At 41.7% G+C, this 18,475-nt stretch overlaps 1 protein-coding gene across 1 annotated transcript in view; it reads right to left on the bottom strand.

Annotated features, from left to right (window-relative positions):
- The window catches only part of epha8 (eph receptor A8), a 46,865-nt gene that overhangs the window by 12,454 nt on the left and 15,936 nt on the right, over nt 1–18,475 (bottom strand). Inside the window, exon 3 of the mRNA XM_076269154.1 lies at nt 10,015–10,681. Within this exon, the coding sequence (XP_076125269.1) occupies nt 10,015–10,681 (667 nt within the window). The remainder of the gene's footprint in view (nt 1–10,014; nt 10,682–18,475) is intronic.

The following is an 18,475-nucleotide window of genomic DNA, read 5'->3' as shown; positions in this document are numbered from 1 at the left end:
CATATAAAATTGATAATAAAGTACAATAAAAGCAAATACATTATTAAAATAATGGATTATTTTTGGAAGATGAATAGAATTCAGTTTAGCTGACACAATATGATATGGTGCAGTGTGTGCATTCAAAACAGACATGATCTTAGAGGAGAACTGTATGCTAATGGCTCATAATTAGCAGGTAATTGTACAGTATTATCATACAATATTGCATTATTGCATTTTTATTATGCAATACACTGACCATCTGTTCAAGCCAACTGCTTAAAAAATAGGTGCTCAAAAGCTTTGTTAAAGGCTGTTGTAAAGTTTTCCCAGAACAATTCCTTGGCATCAAAACCAAATATGAGTCAATATTCTACTGACATCATTTGAACTATGACAGATTGGTCTCCAGCCTTTACATATTTGTATATATTTATTGTTATATAATCAATAATTTATGTATCTATTTTGTTGATTACTTAGCTATGTCATCAACATTTATTGGACAATGATAGCTTTAATGTCTCTATCCCGTTTTAAATTCCTTATGTTTATAGCTATTTACCTTTGTCAAACTGTTTGCAAAAGTCTTTGAACAGTTTGAACTTTGGACAGCATAAATGAAAAGGAGCCTTTCTAACAAATGAATTTATAGAAGAGCTATTTGTGGGGGCAAGAGTAAGTGGCTGATAGATGGTGGCTGGATGAACCGCACTGAAAGTAATTGTTGTCCTTGAGGAGAAATTAACTTCAGATTGGGGCTAGCAGTTCATTCAGTTGACTCTGTGACACCTCTTTTTGCATTCTAAAATGCATACCGTTGAAATGACTGAGCAGTAGACTGAGTGATGTGCACTGTTTACTCTGTCTCTCTCTCTCTCTCTGTCTGTCTGTCTGTCTAACTGCCTGTCCCTCTCTCTCTCTTTGTCTGACTGTCTCTCTATGTGTCTGTCTATCGGTCTGCCTGTCACTCTCTCTTTCTCTGTCTGTCTGTCTCCTCTGTCTGTGTCTCTCTTGCTGTCTGTCTGTCTGCCTGTGTGTGTGTGTGTGTGTGTGTGTGTGTGTGTGTGTGTGTGTGTGTGTGTGTCACATACGCAAACAAACAAACACACACACACACACACACACACACACACACACACACACACACACACACACACACACACACACACACACACACAGATACTGTACCAAGCAGATATTGTAGCAACAGGTACCATTTAAAATATCTTTATCTAGATATGAAAGTGAAATATTTTGTGCAAAAGGTCATGCCATGTTTCTCAAAGAAGAAAAGTCAGTCTGGTTTGTTGTGCCAGTCTATTTTTATTAATAGCGCAGGAGGCAAAACTGACACAAACACAGAGCGACACACATTCTTGAGTGTTTTCCTTTGAAACTCTCTTGTAATGACACATCAAATGGGCCCAATGCATCTCTGTTAATGATCATTAAACGGCTGTTAATTATTTGATTGAATTGCTGTCACCTATCTGAGCGTGTCTAATTGATCTGTGTTAGGAGAGAGTGAGGGAGCGGCAGCCAGACAGACGGCTCGTTTTGTGCAAAACAAAAGATGGAGCCATCCACCGCCACATCAGGCAATAACCTGCACACACACACACACACACACACCACATGTCTGACTCGAACCGCCCGAGGACGTGAATATATTTGCTCAGGCACATCAGCTTTGATGTGAGTGTGAGTGCGGGTTTGTTTATCTCAGATTTTTTCTTTTTTTTTTTACTCCCATCTTTGCTGCCTATGTATGATGGTGGGCAGCCCAGTCCAGCCGCACGCTCGCTCAGAGCACCTTTGGTGGTGTTGACCATGCTAAGGACTTGCCCTTCATTAGCGCCGTTCTCCTGACATCCATTAAAATAGCTGGGTAAAAACGCCGGCTGGACACCCGGGGCTCCCGACACAGCGGCGCATTCACACGGACATTAATAAACCAGACTGCATGCTGAATGACCGGTGAAGCTGTGCGGTGGCGATTCTAAAGACTATCTCACAATACCTTTCAGGGAGATATGAAGCACACAATCGATGGCGAGGAGAAGGAGGGGGTCGGATTTGAGTGACATGATGCAGTCCCGTCTGGATGAGATACGATTCATTCCTTTATCGAAAGAGGCGCCCCCTCCTCTTCCTCCTCCACCACCACCACACACAAACCCCCAAGTCTCTCCATCTCTGGCCTGTTTAGCTGGCTGGTGGCGTGGGTCTCACAGATTAAATCCATGCGGCTAGTCACAATGGCACAGTTTGCGGGAGACGAGCTTTAATAATGCCTATCCGAAAGCCTTCAGCTCCTTCAGCTTAATCCCACTGTAATATGCTGGCCGGGATAATAAAAAAAAGAGAAAGGGAGAAAAAACCTTGCCATGCCTTTGCACAATAAGGCCCGAGCCCAGGACACAAAGAGGTCTAATTAGTCCTCCCCTCTTCCCTCTCTCCTCACCTTCTCTCCCTCCCTCTTCAATCCCTGAATTTCAACAGGCAATATCAGGGTTGCCTATCAGGGTTGTTTGTTTTGGTCTGTTTTGGATTGAACAATAAGGATAACTGAGGAGCATTTCTTTTGTCTAATCTCCTTGGAAGCAAACTCTTATGAAGTTCTCTATTAAACTATTATAGTGATGGGAATGCAAATAACTGTCAGGAATTTGAAAATCATTCTAATAAATATTCTACAATCTTCAAAACATCTTCGCCTCCTATTATTATTATTATTATTATTATTATTATTATTATTATTATTATTATTATATAATTCACCGTTGGTGAACTACCATATAAACTGTCTAAGTTTAAAAATGAGTCAGTTTTTCCAAGTAAACAACATGACTGAATGGATTTTAGAATTTACCACATTCCATGGCCACACATTCAGTAATGCAGTCAGCACAGATGGTGTCTTCAAATAATTAGTCACAAAGCAACAACAAGAAAGGTACTGTAGCCTCAAAATTCAAAGCAGACCTTAACTTCCCGGGAACATCATAGCAGAGCTTGTGGAGCTCTGGTTTGGGATCAGAGGAGCCCCCTGAGAGAGCCCACTGACAGACACTCCTGGGTAATTACGGATGTTCGGCCACCCCAGTGTCACGCCTGCCCGCAAGGTACAGCTGCATGTGTGTGGAAGGTGTCTCACCTGTGGCCAACTGCCTCAGTACCAAACCATGCATTTTCACAAAGTTGCTTGTACAAAACATGTGGTATATGTTCAATTTCTTCATCCAAACACCTAACTTAGGATAAATATGCATTAACAGATATGCCTTTTTGTTTTGTACATGATGACTATTTGTCAAGGGATGTAGTATATACAGTATGTGTGGGTGTGCAGGTGCATGCATGTGTGTACGCACAATTATGTTTGTTTGTACAAAAATTGTTTAATTTAAACCTTTCACATTAATTGCTTAGAACACCCTTGAATATATTTACAGCGTATTATATTTCCACAAATAAGAAATTGCCACTTCGACAGAATAATTATAGGTGTCCTGTAATCATTTTAGAAATGTTTGAATTCAAAGACATGGGCAACTGCTTCTACATCATGTATTTTCTGAACTTCAATTTGCACCTTATTTCACAGGCTTAGCCAGATCCGCTTCAAATCGGTCAATTACTACACTGTAAATGAAAACATTTTTCCTGTTGGCTATATTCTACGGAGGCCAGAAAATTAAGATGTTCAAATGGATCAGTATATGAAAAGATGTAAATGAATTATCTTGACCTCAGGTAAGAAATAATGTTGAAAGCAGGCACTCTCTAAAGCCTGTATGAGTAGCTCAAATAACCACTGGACCCAACAGGCTTCTAGAACTTGTTTCTTGTGCTTCTCACAAGCATTGCCATACTTTTCATTTAAAATACAATGTCATGCCTCTTTAACACAATATCAAACACACACTGTTCTTTGTCCGCCACACACTCAAACCACTCAATCAAACTGTCACTCACTGTAACAGTAAGATTATTACTGTGTGACCAGGTGAGAATAACAGCATATGTGAGGCATGTGAGGCATGATAGCTAGTCTAAGAGAGTTTTATGTGACAAGTTGGATTGTATGGACTTTCCAACACACACCACACACATGCCTTGCACAAACTCTCTTATAGTTTTACTCAGCCTTTATAGAGTGATGTACACCCAATCATCATATCAGTTCATCCTCTTACAGGTCCTCCATGTCTTTTTCTACAACCCTTTTAGGACAGTTGAAATGAGATGACTCCCATCTCATCATAGAGTCTCATCACTTCATAAAGTTCCAAACATCTCATCTATCCTGGCCATCTGTCTGTAAGCCCAGCCGCTTTTTTGCCTCCGGGGGTGTGTTAGGCCATTTGTTGAGGGCCTTACTACTCTACCCTTGTTGGCCTGGCAGGGTGACCAGCAGAATGCCAACACTCAGAGTGCTCGAGCCTCTCAGCTGCCGCGTCACGTGTGTCTTATCAACGGTGACATGTGTCCAGACTGTTTTGCTCAGCTTTCAGTTTAAATTACACAGGCAAGAACGGTTTCCTCCCGACAGGTTTTTTTTGTTTTGCCAGATAAAGAAAAATAAATAAAGCTTTTAGAGTCCCTTTTTTATTTTCCATGACACTAACAGGCAATAATTATTCTATCCAAGTGGTAACACTTTATAATAACTACACAAAATTCATAATTTATTGAGCCTTTTTTACTTATTAGTTAATGGTTTGTTCATCATCAGTAATGTATTGTTCATACATAAATTATCCTTAGTAAAGCATTTATTCACACATTTATAAATGGTTTGTTCATAGTAAATACGCCTATATCTAAAATATGTTTATACATTATATTTAACACTTAATCAATTATGCAATAATATGTTTTTGATGAAGTATAATTTCCATTATTTAACAGTTGTTACATACACATGCACTAATGATTAGTTAGGGTGAGGATACTTATTTTATAAACCACTTCTTGTGTACACTTTATATTTTATAAACCACTTCTTACTGTAATTCATGATTAACTCAGGAGTTACAAGTGGTTAGTTAATGATATTTTGTGAGCTCATCTAAAGTGAGGACATTGTATGCCTTGCAACACATTTACAAATTAGTTATAAAGTATACATTTGCATTTATTCATTTAGCAGACCCTTTCACCCAAAGCGACTTAGACATGTCAATGAAAGGGCAAGGCCACATTTGGGTTTGATCCCCCAACTTATGGGTTACTGCATGCTAACCCGGCTCCTTATCCACTACACTACCTCTGCCCAGTGGTATTACAACAGTCAATTCACAAATATAATATAGATATGCGTGTTTACTATGAACAAACCATTTTTAACTGTTTGTAAACATGATTTACAGATGAGAATTAATGTAGGAATAATGCTTTACAAACGAAGAATACAGTTTTAAATAATAGTTTACAGATGTTTAATAAATGCTTAACAGCGTGTAGTAGAAGAAAACAGAAACTCTTGCATAGTCGTATAGGTGTTTCCATCTGGGCCAAGGTAGTGTAGTGGATAAGGAGCTCGACTAGCATGCAGTAGTCTGAAAAGTTGGGGGTTCGATTCCTGGCTTTAACTGTTGTGTCAATGGCCTTCAATTTAATTGACATGTGTACGTCGCTTGTCTGCTAAATGAATAAGTGTGAATATAATCTTTACAACTCATTGGAAAATGTGTTGCAAGGCAGAGAAAGTCCTCACTTTAGATAAGCTCAGAAAATATCATTAACTAACCACTTGTAACTCCTGAGTTAATCATGATTTATAGTATTAGGAAGTGGTTTATACAATATGTATCCTCACCCTAACTAATCATTAGTGCATGTGTATGTGTTAAATAATGGAAATATTACTTCATCAACAAAATAGTATTGCATAATTTATTAAGTATTAACAATAATTTATAAACATATTTTAGATATAGGCTTATTATGAACAAACCATGTATAAGTGTGTGTACAAATACTTTATTTATGAGAATTAACATAGGAACAAGGCTTTACAAATGATGAACAAAGCATTTTGTAATAGTTTGCAACTGGTTTATAATGGGAAAATTATTTCATTTATAAGTGGTTGTTTCATTAATTATTAAGTAAAAATCATGTACTTACAAACATATTTTTTGGATAGGCTTATTTACTATGAACAAACCATTTATAACTGTGTGAACAAATGCTTTACTGATGATAAATTATGTATGAACAAGAAATTACTAATGATGAACAAGCCATTAACTAATAAGTAACAAAGGCTTAATAAACGATAACTTGTGTGTAGTTATTATAAAGTGTTACCATGCAAGGGAGACAGGGGAGTGTTCTCACACACAAAATGGCCCAGGCAGTAACTGAAGCCTGCTCATTGAGCAGATGACAGGACCCTGTGTCCTGTGCCACGACAGACCGTGGGGAGTTGAACAGTCACTACCTTGGACACCAGGATGTGTGAGTGCACTGGCACTGCTGCCAGAACAAACACACATGCTGAAATCAATGCTGTGTCTGGCTACACACAAAGACTCTCAAAAGCATTCTAAGCAGGTGATAGGTACTGTAGCCTTGTGTCAAAAAAGCAATGTGTTAAATGATTGATCATGATGATCAAGACTATGATGAAGATACATGCTTTGTATTGTGTAAGCGTTTTAGAAAAAATAAAATTCTGAAATAAGTTAAGTTTAGTTTGGTTTCAGTGGCTTAGCTGAATCATAACTGCTTTGTATTGTAAGAAGTTGGCAAAAAAAAAGAAAAAAGAAGTTGTGGCCAAATGTTTTGTCCATGATCATTTTAGGAGTGTGCTTGCAAGGCTGCCACATCATGGCCAAGGACTTCTAAAGTAGCGCTCTACAAAATGCTCCTGTATCTGGAGATATTCAACAGCATGCCAGCCTTACAGAATGCTGTGTCCCTGAGCTTCTGAAAGGTTCAGCGATTCCTGTACTGCATTTATCATCAAGGTGGACCAGACAGTACCAGTTTCTCCAGTACCAGGTCTGATGACTATGCTGTGTAGTTAGCTGTACAAAAGCCATTCAAGCAAGTATCTTTCACCTTCTTTCACTTTCAACTGTCAGATACGTTCAGGCAATGAGGCAGCACAGCCACCGGTACAAGGTGACCAGCAGCTCTTCCCTGCCCAGTCTGCTTTGATTTGCCGAGAGGTGACAACACGAGTCTTTGTTTTTTTCCCAGGTGTTTTGGTGCACAATATTTTCCTGTTAGTAGATTTTGGTGTTTCGGTATGTGTTGTTCAGCTATATTTATTCATGTTCTCTTTGAGGGCTGATGGGTTTATGCTCATGCCAGCCACAAAATGCTACAATGACAAGTGTTTTCAGGTGACTGTGAAGATCAGGACACAATATTTATGTTCTTTGGCAAGCCTCACAATTTGTCTATTTTTGTCTATTTTGTCTATTTGTTTTCAAAAGAATTCCTTACTTTAGCTGCTGTATGCCGAATGCAAATCATAGCTGTGCCACAGTTCACAGTCCTACCTCTAACAGTACATAGCCAGGATGTCTTTGATCTCAAATGACTAATGGCTGTGATGTAGGGGTTTCCACTGATTCGTTATGCTTTGCTGATTGCTGTCTTGAATGCAGGAGACACTGGCAGTTGCTTGTTTTGATAGCACACCGTGGTGACCGCACAGGCCATGTCTGTCCTTGCTTCATCAGCTCTTGTGAAGACAAGCGAGACCTATGTCCATCTAAGTCTGACCCCTGGTCACGGGAGGGCACGCTGTGACACAGATGCTCAGTGTGGGCTAGTGCAGCTCCTGGGAGCACGGCTATGCTGTTCACACATCTTGTTTATCTTATTTTGGAATTTCTATGAAACCACGAAATGGTTGTGGTGTATGCCTAAAGTATAAAAAAACAACAGCTCACAAGTCAGGCAGGTGGTTCCTAAAAGAAGCTCTTTGAGGAAAGAATGAGTTATTTTTATCGCCAGCTGTGTTACGTCGACAGCTAGAGTTTGCTATGTTGGTACTGCAGTTTTCAAGCAGAAGACAGGATGGAACTGTCAATTAAATGATATGGAGATTGTAATATTTATGTTTGCTAAGCTGTTTATAGGCCATATCCTCTTCGACATTCTACTGTAACTAGGTTATTCCAGTGTTGGAACGGTGGGGTTGACAAGCTCCCCGACTATTCTGATAAGCACGCATACTGTGGTGCTGTCCCCTTCTGAAATAGACATTTAACTCCATTTTCTCACTAGCCTAAAGACCCTACGGCCATATCGTAGAAGGCAAGCCTAAAACAGAGTCGACAGCACTGACATGGGAAGCTATTGCTCTGTTTTGATCGGCAGTTAAAAAGATTGTCTCAGATGATGTCGGTCGGATATCACCCTTCCCCCACTGCCCTTTTTCACAAAGACTCGACAACGACACGCAAACCTTCCGGAATGTTCACCAGTGCTCCAGTTTTACCCCCCACTGTATTCTTCTGTTTGATGACTTCTTGTGCCATGGAGTGGGCATTATGAAAGCGTCAGGAAAAGGGAAGCCAAGCCATGCACAGACGCGCGCTCTCCTGCGCCCCCCGCCCTCCCCACCCACCGCGCACGTCCCTCCTCCTCTGCTCGTGTCTGTCCTGGAGATGTGCGTGACTGGAGAGCAAGTGCAGGCGCCGGGAGAAATAGCTCAGCGACCCAGTTTGGTCTAAAAGGGCTGAGTGTGCTTCTCAGACATTCATCCTTAAATGGATTCACAAAGACTGGTCCCCCGTTTAACCATGGGCCTGTGTTGCACAATAGACATCCAGGCGTATAGGGATGCCTTTCAGAGCGATATCGCCCCTGACAGAGCTCACACGAGAGTGAAATGACTCGTGAAAATTTCTGCCATAGCTACAAGGCCCCATCACAGCAGAAATCTAGCTAATAGCGTGCATAGTGCAGTGCTAAAGTTATTTACCTACTTACCAATGTGTGTTTTTATACGGACTGAGAAAAAGTGAGCACTCTATGTCTGTACATGCCACACCCCCCCCCCCCCCCACACACACACACACACATACACACAGCATGAAAATACAGAGGAAGAATTAACTCAAATAATGCTATGAGGTGTTGTTCAAATATGGTGAGGCATACATTGTGGAAAATCTGCCTCACCGTATACATTCAGCTCTAATTAGAAATGACATCGTAACAAAGCAAACATTATGTATGATTAAAAGTGGAAAACTGAAGGTGTGTTTCCCTGGCCATCAACATACATTATTGACAACCTACAATGGCCATCATCAACTTACCTAATTTAACACACACGTCTTTTCCCTAAACACCAGCTTTTGAGACAATAGAAACCAAAACAGACTCTGGCATCTTAGATTGTTAATTGCAATCACTTGCAAAAAAAATATGAGCATCCACAGGCGGTCTGTGCCACCCATACATAATTGAAAACCTCGACGATGGGTGAGGAGTAGGAAGCTGATAAGCCGTCAAAACAACCTCTTCAGACTTGCGACTCCCCCGCATCCCCTCCCCGGTGGGCTGAGCGAGACCATTGGCTAGGAGTGGTGTTCTGTTTTGTAATACACTTTTAGCCAGGGCCTAAAGCTTAATTATCAACAAACTGTGATTAATTGTTTTTAATTACTGTAACCCATTAGTGCCTGAGATATGCACGGGTCCACAAATGAGGTCATTCCAGCAGACACAAACAAATTAAACAAAAAAATCCCCAAATATAATCCACATATACTGTACAGTATGCGTCTATAAGAAAATTAAAGAAAATCTTTTACAAGCCCCAATGCATATGATATGTGCAGAAGAGGAAATATACTCATATACTCTCATGTGAAGCATATGCTGAGTTTGTAATATGACATACAGTAGGTTAGTATTGTGTAACACACTAGGATTTGTCCACTGGAAACCTATAGGTTTAACATAGCCAGTAGCTCTGTAAGTATACAGTAGGTCCTAACTGAGTGTCAGTCAACTCAGTGTCAACTGAGTGTTATAAAGAGAAGGACTTACCGATGCAGGCGTCGCGGTGCTCCTGGAAGCCAGCACTGCACACGCACCGGCCAATGGGCACCAGCCACTCGCCCTCGGCGCTGCAGTACATCTTGGGCGTGTCCCGTTCCTCGGCGTGGTCCACACACTGGCCCCGCACCTCCACCAGCGAGGATGAGTCGGCACCGGTCACTACGTCGGTAAAGACGGCCAGGCCGCGCGCCACGCCCTGGCAGCGCTTGTAGTAGACGCGCACCGAGACGACGGCGATGCAGGCGCCGATGTCCTGGAAGGCCAGGTAGAAGCCGCGTCGCGTCAGTGGGCCGACACCGCGCACCTCGGTGTTGAGCTTGAGACGCCGCACGCCCAGGTCCACGCCAGTAAAGCTCTCGTCGGCGGCGATGGTGTCGATCTTGACGTACTGGTTCTCCCAGATGGTGGAGCGGCCCAGGTCGCGGTCCACCTCATAGTAGTAGAGGTTGAAGGTCTCCTTGCAGGTGCCGAGCACACCTGGCATGCTGTTGCAGTCGCGCAGCGTGAACTTGATCTCGATGTAGATGCGTCGGGCCCCCTCGCGTGGGATCCAATTGGTCCGGAGCCAGTTGTTCTGGCTGGGACTCATCACGTTGCACACTTGATAGGTGTGAATTGGGGTGAAGTACTCATCCATTTCATTAATGGCATCCCACTAAAAAAGACATCAGTGGAAGAATAAAAACTCTTCCTGTTCATTTTGTATTATTGTCTGTCTACTATGTTTTAATATGTATTATGTCTTTGCACTATCCTCATATATCTACAAATGAAACTCTTGCTAGATCAAAGACACGAAAAACAAGGATAAAGGGGAGAGCAAATTGTTTTGTTACTCTTGCCCACTGACAGGAATGAAACTATGCAGGTGCATATTAAGTGTGTCATTGGAAAAGCAGTGTCTCTTTGATGATTTCTTTTAAGTAATGACACATAAACATTAACATTAACAGAAATAACATGTCCTGTAAACACTTTTTTATTCATTCTGCAGCCCTGGAAGTTAAAAGCTTATCAAAGTCAAAGACGACGTATGTCAAATATATAGAGTGCAGATTGTGTTTTCCTGCCACTGTGTTTTCTTCACCTTCCAACTACCAAAGGTGATGTCTAATTAATATAATAAAAAGTGACAACGAATATGCAATAAAATTCAGTAGAGAACGGCTATTTGCTCCATGGTTTTCATCTTTCAGTTCAGCGGAAGATTTGCAAATACAAAACTCAGTGTCCTTGGTCCTCAATCAAGCCCATTTAAAATAAAAAAAATATCAAATTAAATAATATATTTATATATTTCAGCATATAGAAGAAAGTATACAGTATTTTTTTGTGCATAAAGGTTATTATATAGTTTAAAAGATAAAACAATAAATGGCATTTACAAAAAGAATATCTACAGTGCTTTGTCACTTATTCTTAACTCTTCCTAAAGATATAGCCTTAATGCCTTATTATGACTTTATTATCACTTTCCTCCTCAGTATTTTAAAGTCAGTTTGAGCCAGTTCTTTTACAAATAAAACAGCTGTGCCTATTTTTCATCTTTAGCCTGAAAGCAAACTTTTGAACTCCTTCAGAGTGCCAAAAGGGAGTTGGTGAGACACACTCAAAGAAATGGAGTGACTTCAAAACCCTTACAGCAGCTAATTTACCCTCCTAATCATTAGCAGTCATGTGTAGTTCAAGGACACATTCAATTTGCGGGATTTAAGGTGTGTGGGTAGCGTGATGGGGGGAGGATATGTGTGTGTGTGAGAGAGAGAGAGTGTGTGTGTGTGCGTGTGTGTGTGTGTGTGTGTGTGCGTGTGTGCTCGGATCCAAGACCTTAATTACTGCAATGAGCCCTTTTTCATGCCCTCTCGGGACCGGGGAAGGGAGAGAGGCTGGAGAGGTCTATCTGCGGCTCTGGGAGACCCTACATCTGAGCAGAGGCCAAGTTCGGCGGAGCCAGAGCTGGAGGCCTTTCCGAGGTCAGTGCTTTCCCTTTCAATTAGGCCGTCCGCTCCCCGTAATGAATGCAGGAGTCGAGTGCGCCGTGCGCTACTATTGCAGAAACCCCCGCGGGAACCGCATCCTCAAATAAACGCCCTGCGCCACTCCCATTACACTACCGAAGCGAGGTGTTAACACGAGCTTATCATCATGATGACCAGCAGGATTTTTACTCTCTTTCTCTCTCTCTCTCTCTCTCCTTCACACAAACAACACTTGCATATTACAAATTGAATAACTTGAAAAGAGTTTCAGTTGTAGAAGGGCCTCAGGAAAGTAAGGGCACAGGCTGTCACTGAGGAAACGATTTGAGTGAAGCACATGGTTTAGCTGAAAAATATGCAGTATGGTGTTTGATCAATTGTAAACATTGTTGTACTCAAAATAGAGCCTTCGGGCTGTGGTTCACACTCTCCTCACCTGAATAAGAAAACCTGGGAGGTAGAGGATAGCACTCAAGCTTTGTACAAAAACCAATCAAATGATGCCTCATTCATCACTGATTTCATTTGCAATTGGTGAGCCCAGATTCTATCAATTGTGACATTGTGCAGTGCTTGTGGCCTAGCTTGGCGTGTTCTGCGTGGTCTGGTTGTCCTCAGAGACTGTTAGCTGTAGCGGACCCTGACACCATACCCTTTCCTGCTAGTCCAGGATGATTCCCCTTCACACAGTGATAACAGGTGGTATTTCTTTCCCATTAAAACACCTCTATTAGCACTACAACTAACTTTACTGAATACATTGAACACTCTGAAGGAGCTTGGCCCACTCAATCGAGCTGAACTGATGCTGCCCCTGATTCAAGTTCTGAAACAGATTGTTTTAAGCTTATTATCATTTCAGCGTGAGAACCACTTATCTGCCTTAGACCAGTGATTTGCAAGGACAGGAGAGCCACAAGCAGAGATGAGACCAGAGCAAGCATTTCAATGTGCTGCAAAAATCTTTGCCATTATGTTGATTCCCATCAAAATAACAGCTGTCTGTGGTGCCAGAGGCTATGGTAGCTTGATCAGTCTCTCTCTCTCTCTCTCTATTTCTGTGTCTCTTTTTATGCCTCTCTCATCCCCATCACTCTCTCTGAAACAGATTTATTCAACTGTCTTCGAGTCTGCCCGTCTGTTTGACCATCCATCCACCCAACCATGGCAATCACGATTACATTGTTCAGTTGTGGTCGAAGTTCTGAGGCGTCTGAATTCCCTGTCCGCGCCAGTGCTGCCAAGCGGGCCTCTAGGCAGCTTCCAGCGCATTCTAATTAGTCTCCGTCTCCCCCTATGCCTTTTCCAGCCATGCGCTTGTGCATGTGTGTGTGTGTGTGGGTGGTTGTCTGTCTGGCACGAGACTCATAGCTTGCTGAGATGAAAGTTCTGAGGGTGTGATGGGTGTATTTGTAACCCCCCCCCCCCCCCCACCACCCCACTCCCCTTCCATTGGTTCCCTCTGGGGGCTTCTTGCTCCTACAGACTGGAGGTCTTCCAGAGTGCAGCTCCTCCCCAGCCTCAACCCCAGCTACCCCCCCCCCCACCCGCACCTCCTACCTCCCTTTACTATTTCATGAGCAAGTCAAGGAGGATGAGCTAATTGCCAGAACACAACCTGGATGTGGACCTTTTTCCGGGCTGCTTCAAACAGTCCTCCTCATGGGGGCCAGTAGTGTTTACTGGGCTCACGCTCTGCATCGCTCTTATCCTGACAGAGTCCAGCATTCGAAGTGAGTACTGCATCAATTAGCGGGCTTAGCTTCATATATTACAGCAATACCAGCTTAAATATTAATTGCATGGAACTGTGGAATTGGCCCAGTGCATTAGTAATTCTAAGAAGTTCTTTTTTTTTTTTGCTGACGGTATTAGATCTGGATGGAACGGATACAGTTACTTGTCAGATGCAGTCAGTCTGTAAATGACTTGTTGAAATGCATGTGGGATCCCGCCAGCAATACACAAAGTCCCTGATTAAGTCTGTGAATTCTCTTATTATAATGATGTAACTGTACTGATGACTAGGGTTGGTAGATGGCTGAATGTCTCCCACCAGTGGGTTATTAACCTGATGCTGAAGATAGATTGAAATACAGGCCGAACAGCAGCATTAGAATTGATCATGGTCATTATGTGACAGATATTACAACATACAGTATAGTTAATTTGGGTGAAAAGGCAAGTTGGAAAGGTATTCCTGTTGTCTTTCACACAAGTGGCCCTAGAAAGTACAAGTTAGGTAGCACATTCTGATAGTTAACCATAAGCATTCAATTCAATACAGTTTCAACACGGCTAAGAAAACAGTTAGTCAACCACTTTTCTATTTACACAGCTTCCCTCATTCACAGACCATAAACTCTGCACACTATGAAATAACAAATTACTTGTCTTCAACCCACAGCTCCAAACATCTTTTTCAAAAGACTCTAGTCCGAAACCAACAAATGTGAATCAGAGGAGAGGACATTTCCCCATACCGCTAAAGATCTCATTTCAGATTGGGCACTGAGAGAGGGAAATCCTCAGGATCTGGTTAAACACGAGGAGAGCACCCGCACAAAATAACTGCCCATCTCTGGCTGGCATTTGCAGTGACAGCGTAATGCCCCGCAAAGCTTCAGCGTTGCATATTAATGTGTACTCTCTCTCTCCGCCCTGCCTGTGTGTTACTCTCCTCGGCAACACAGAGCCCCAATGTGAATGGAATCTTCTAGCACTCCTGATTAACTGAGCAGTGCTGACAACGATAACCTTTCCCCGATATGGCGGTTAATTGCATGGGTCTGGTTTGTGGCTTGCCAAATCAGAGACACATAGAAATGGAGGATGTTCCCACTGTAATTACAGTCTATTCCTGTCCTCAAAGTCCCTTGTAAAGGAAGAGACGGGCTCTGGTTTTGAACTGTTAAAAGTCATCTATTTCGATATGCAAGACGCACATTATTTTCCGTTTCCAAAAAAAAGTTTGATTCAACATTGTACAACATGGAAATCTGCTTGTCTTTGACCATAGTTCACACTACCTAAAGCTATTTTAAAATGGCTTAGACGTCAGCGCTTAACTTTTACATGAAACATTACAGGTGGAGGTATCAGTTCTCTCCAGAGACAAACTCCTCGCCCCGGGCTTTCCAATAGCACACATACTGTATGAGAAGGGTCATATTCATCAAGAGTTAGCAAGAGTGACTTTCTTAAAGTTTGCTGTGTAACTCTGTCTTCAGTGAAGTTAATTTGTCTTTGTTAATGTTATCACCCAGGCAGGTAGCCAGCTCTCAGCGTGGGTATGGGACCTCTGTGTGTCGCCTTACAAAAAAACACTTATAACTACAAACACTTTCCCAATGGGAGATTCACCGCTTTTTTCTGGTGCCAGCTAAAACTTTGGGAAAGTCTGCCCCTCAATGGGCTTGGAAAAAGTCATTTGGAGTTGAAAGAATCCTTGTAATATGTTTTTGTCAGTTCAAGGGTTAGTCAGTACTTGTTACAAATTATTTCTCTGTCATTATAAATAACTTAAAAAATGACAATTCCCTGATTGCAATGCCAATTTCTAAAATACTTTGGCGACATAAGGATGTAAAAGAAAACTTTACAGTAATCACCAGAGTTCAATTTTCATCTGCCACTGCATTGAGAGATACAAATGTATGTGTGATGTATAAAAAAAATTATATAAAAAAGCTCACTGCTGAATTTTATATCAGTGTAATTTTTCCTTCTCGATTCAAATGTTGGTGTCACTGTCCTCTGTATTTGACTGCAGATTCATGTTCATGATCAGAAGGTTATCTTCAAGCTGTGCCAAATCCATTCAATGCCATCTCTTTGCTGTGTTCGATTATTGCACTGTTCAGATTGTTTGTTTACAGAAATACGGACTGGGCTCTAGAACACAACTTTGTGTTGGAGAGAAAACATGCCTAATTAAAAAACACTCAATAGAAAGTCACATGAATGCCTTATAAAATTCCTTTGCACCTGCCATTCCACAGAAATTGAAAGTTTCTACTGTTTGACATGGAACACCTTTTATAGAAAAGATTCCAGGAAATTATCTATAAATAAATAATGATTTAGCAAATTAAATCATGAATCTGAGATGGATACATTTTAATAATTAATAGAAAATTGCTATATTTTCATAAATAAGTTGTTAATGGTGCTGTAAACAAGCCTGAGGCATACATTTACATTATTATTATTATTAGTAGTAGTAGTAGCAGTAGTAGGCTAATAGTAATAGTAGTAGTAGTCTTAAGTTTAAGTTTCTAATACAGGTAGGCTATTCGGCCCACTACCCAGGTAAAGGGGACAGGTAGACTGCAGGAACTCCTCACTATTCAGCCCGTTCAGCTGTTCCACTGCTTACAGGACCTACAGGACATATTTTTTTTTTTTATTTGCACGATCGCAATTAGATAAACTCAAATGCCATAGCAGCAGCTGCAGCACATGCTGTCCCCATACACTTTGCTAAATCCTTTATCATTTTGCTTAGGCTATGTGCAGTTACAGTAACATAAACATACATATACCATCATGATTCTTATTAAGGCTAATTTAAGTTCATCTAGTGTGGGCTACCTTGACTCAACATGCTACTAGCATAACCTTTAATTAATTTAGCTGTAACTACAGTAAACGTCTGCCTTGCTGTGTTTACTAAAAAAATTTGCTTGTGGTCTTCCATTCACACCTCGTTTATGTGATCGATTCCTCATCCATCTGTCATAGGCAATGTCCATACGCTGAATGACAGTTTCTGTTGAATTGCGGCTTTTTTTCCTGCACTGTGATGGGTTTCCGATCCGGCTTTAAGATGACTGACGGGAGTGGGCGGGGCATAATGGTGTGACATTTGGATGTAGATGTCCAACTCTCTTTCCTCCAGGCCGCAGCGAGAGTTTTTGAGTTTTTTGGGGCCGCACTGAAGTAGGCCTACCTATCCTGAGGTAGGTATTGTTTCAGGCCCTAGATATCGCCTTCACGGGGCAGCTCTGGTAATAAAAACTCATGCAAATGGCCAAGACCCCGTAAACCTAACCCCCGAATTCCTCTAATGGAAACCCAACTTTACAATGTGAATGTTGATAGGATTTTTATTTGGACACAAGTGTCTGTCTTTGTCACACCACAATGTTCTGTCTTTGGTTCAATGATAACACCTGTGTAAGAGGATGGGCAGCAAATTGAACAAATGCTTTGTTTTTGTGGCTGTTTTAGCGTATCTGTACTGTGTTTTATGGAATAGGAGTTCAGGTCTGCATAGCATGGATAAAAGTTATGATAATTTTATGATCTCAGTTATGTCCTCAGCTCTATTGCTGTTGAATTAACCTCATTAGATCTCATCACAACAAAGAAATTTGATGTTAACTCCCAGTCAGTTGTTACTGACTTATTACCACAACAAAGTGGATTATTGTTTTGAAACAACTTAGAAACTATGAAGTAATTTGTGGGTTGTGTTGTTACGAAGTGTATCTACTTTAAAATTACCTCATATTACCTCTTGTTACTGATTTATTAAGTAAAGTGCTTCCGAGATTATGTGTATGTGTTCTTTGTGTTTGTGTGCTATTCACTGTGGCCAAGGCAAGTGGGTTTGAGTGTGTGTGCGTGTGTGTGTTTGTGTATACTGTATGTATGTGTGTGTGTGTGTGTGTGTGTGTGTGTATACTGTATGTATGTGTGTGTGTGTGTGTGTGTGTGTGTGTGTGTGTGTGTGTATGTGTGTGTGTGTCTCTATGAGTGTGTATGTCTGTGCATGTGGACACTACCATTGCTTAAAGGGGAATTCCGGTGATTTTTCACATAGATTTCCATTTCTCGAGGTCACGACAATCAGTTTTATCTAGTTTGAGTTGCTGCAGCCACCAGCTAGAGCTTCCAGGCAGCTACAGTGCAACACTCTGGGGGCATGTTGAGCCCCCATGATCATGCCCCCAGAGTGTAGCGCTGTAGCTGCCTGGCTGATTTTGCTGTTGGCTGTTTTTTCCGACCGTGCTGACAGTACTCGGTGATCTCCAGAAACAGAGATCTATGTGAAAAATTTCCAGGATTCCCCTTTAACCTCTTGTTTGGATGCTGACTCTTCTCTCTCTCTTCTCAGCCAATTCATTCTGCTCCTCAAGGTGAACACATGGTGTGTGTGGTGGTGGTGGTGTGGGCGGTTGGGGTGGGGGGGCAGTTTGATGACTGCCTACAGTATGCAGGCATCTGTTGAGTTGAGTCAAGTAATGGCCTCTTCCACCTGATCCACTAAATACTCTGTCCTCCAGGCAAAGAGCAGTGCGGGACACATGTAAGGTGATTTGAGATGTCCTTGCAAGTGCACATTACTCATGTGGCACTTGAGCTACTGACCCTATGGTGGCATCTTCTTCCTGATGAATCAGGTGGTGCCAAGATCTTGGGCTTAGATATCTAACATTACTTGTGTAGGTGAGACAGACATTGGT

Source organism: Alosa pseudoharengus, unplaced genomic scaffold, assembly GCF_046254945.1.
Source record: "Alosa pseudoharengus isolate Yale_2024_CS ecotype anadromous, Long Island Sound unplaced genomic scaffold, YU_APseudo_1.1 YU_APseudo_1.1_scf_5, whole genome shotgun sequence".
NCBI lineage: Eukaryota > Metazoa > Chordata > Actinopteri > Clupeiformes > Clupeidae > Alosa > Alosa pseudoharengus.
This window is presented reverse-complemented; position numbering and strand designations above follow the sequence as displayed.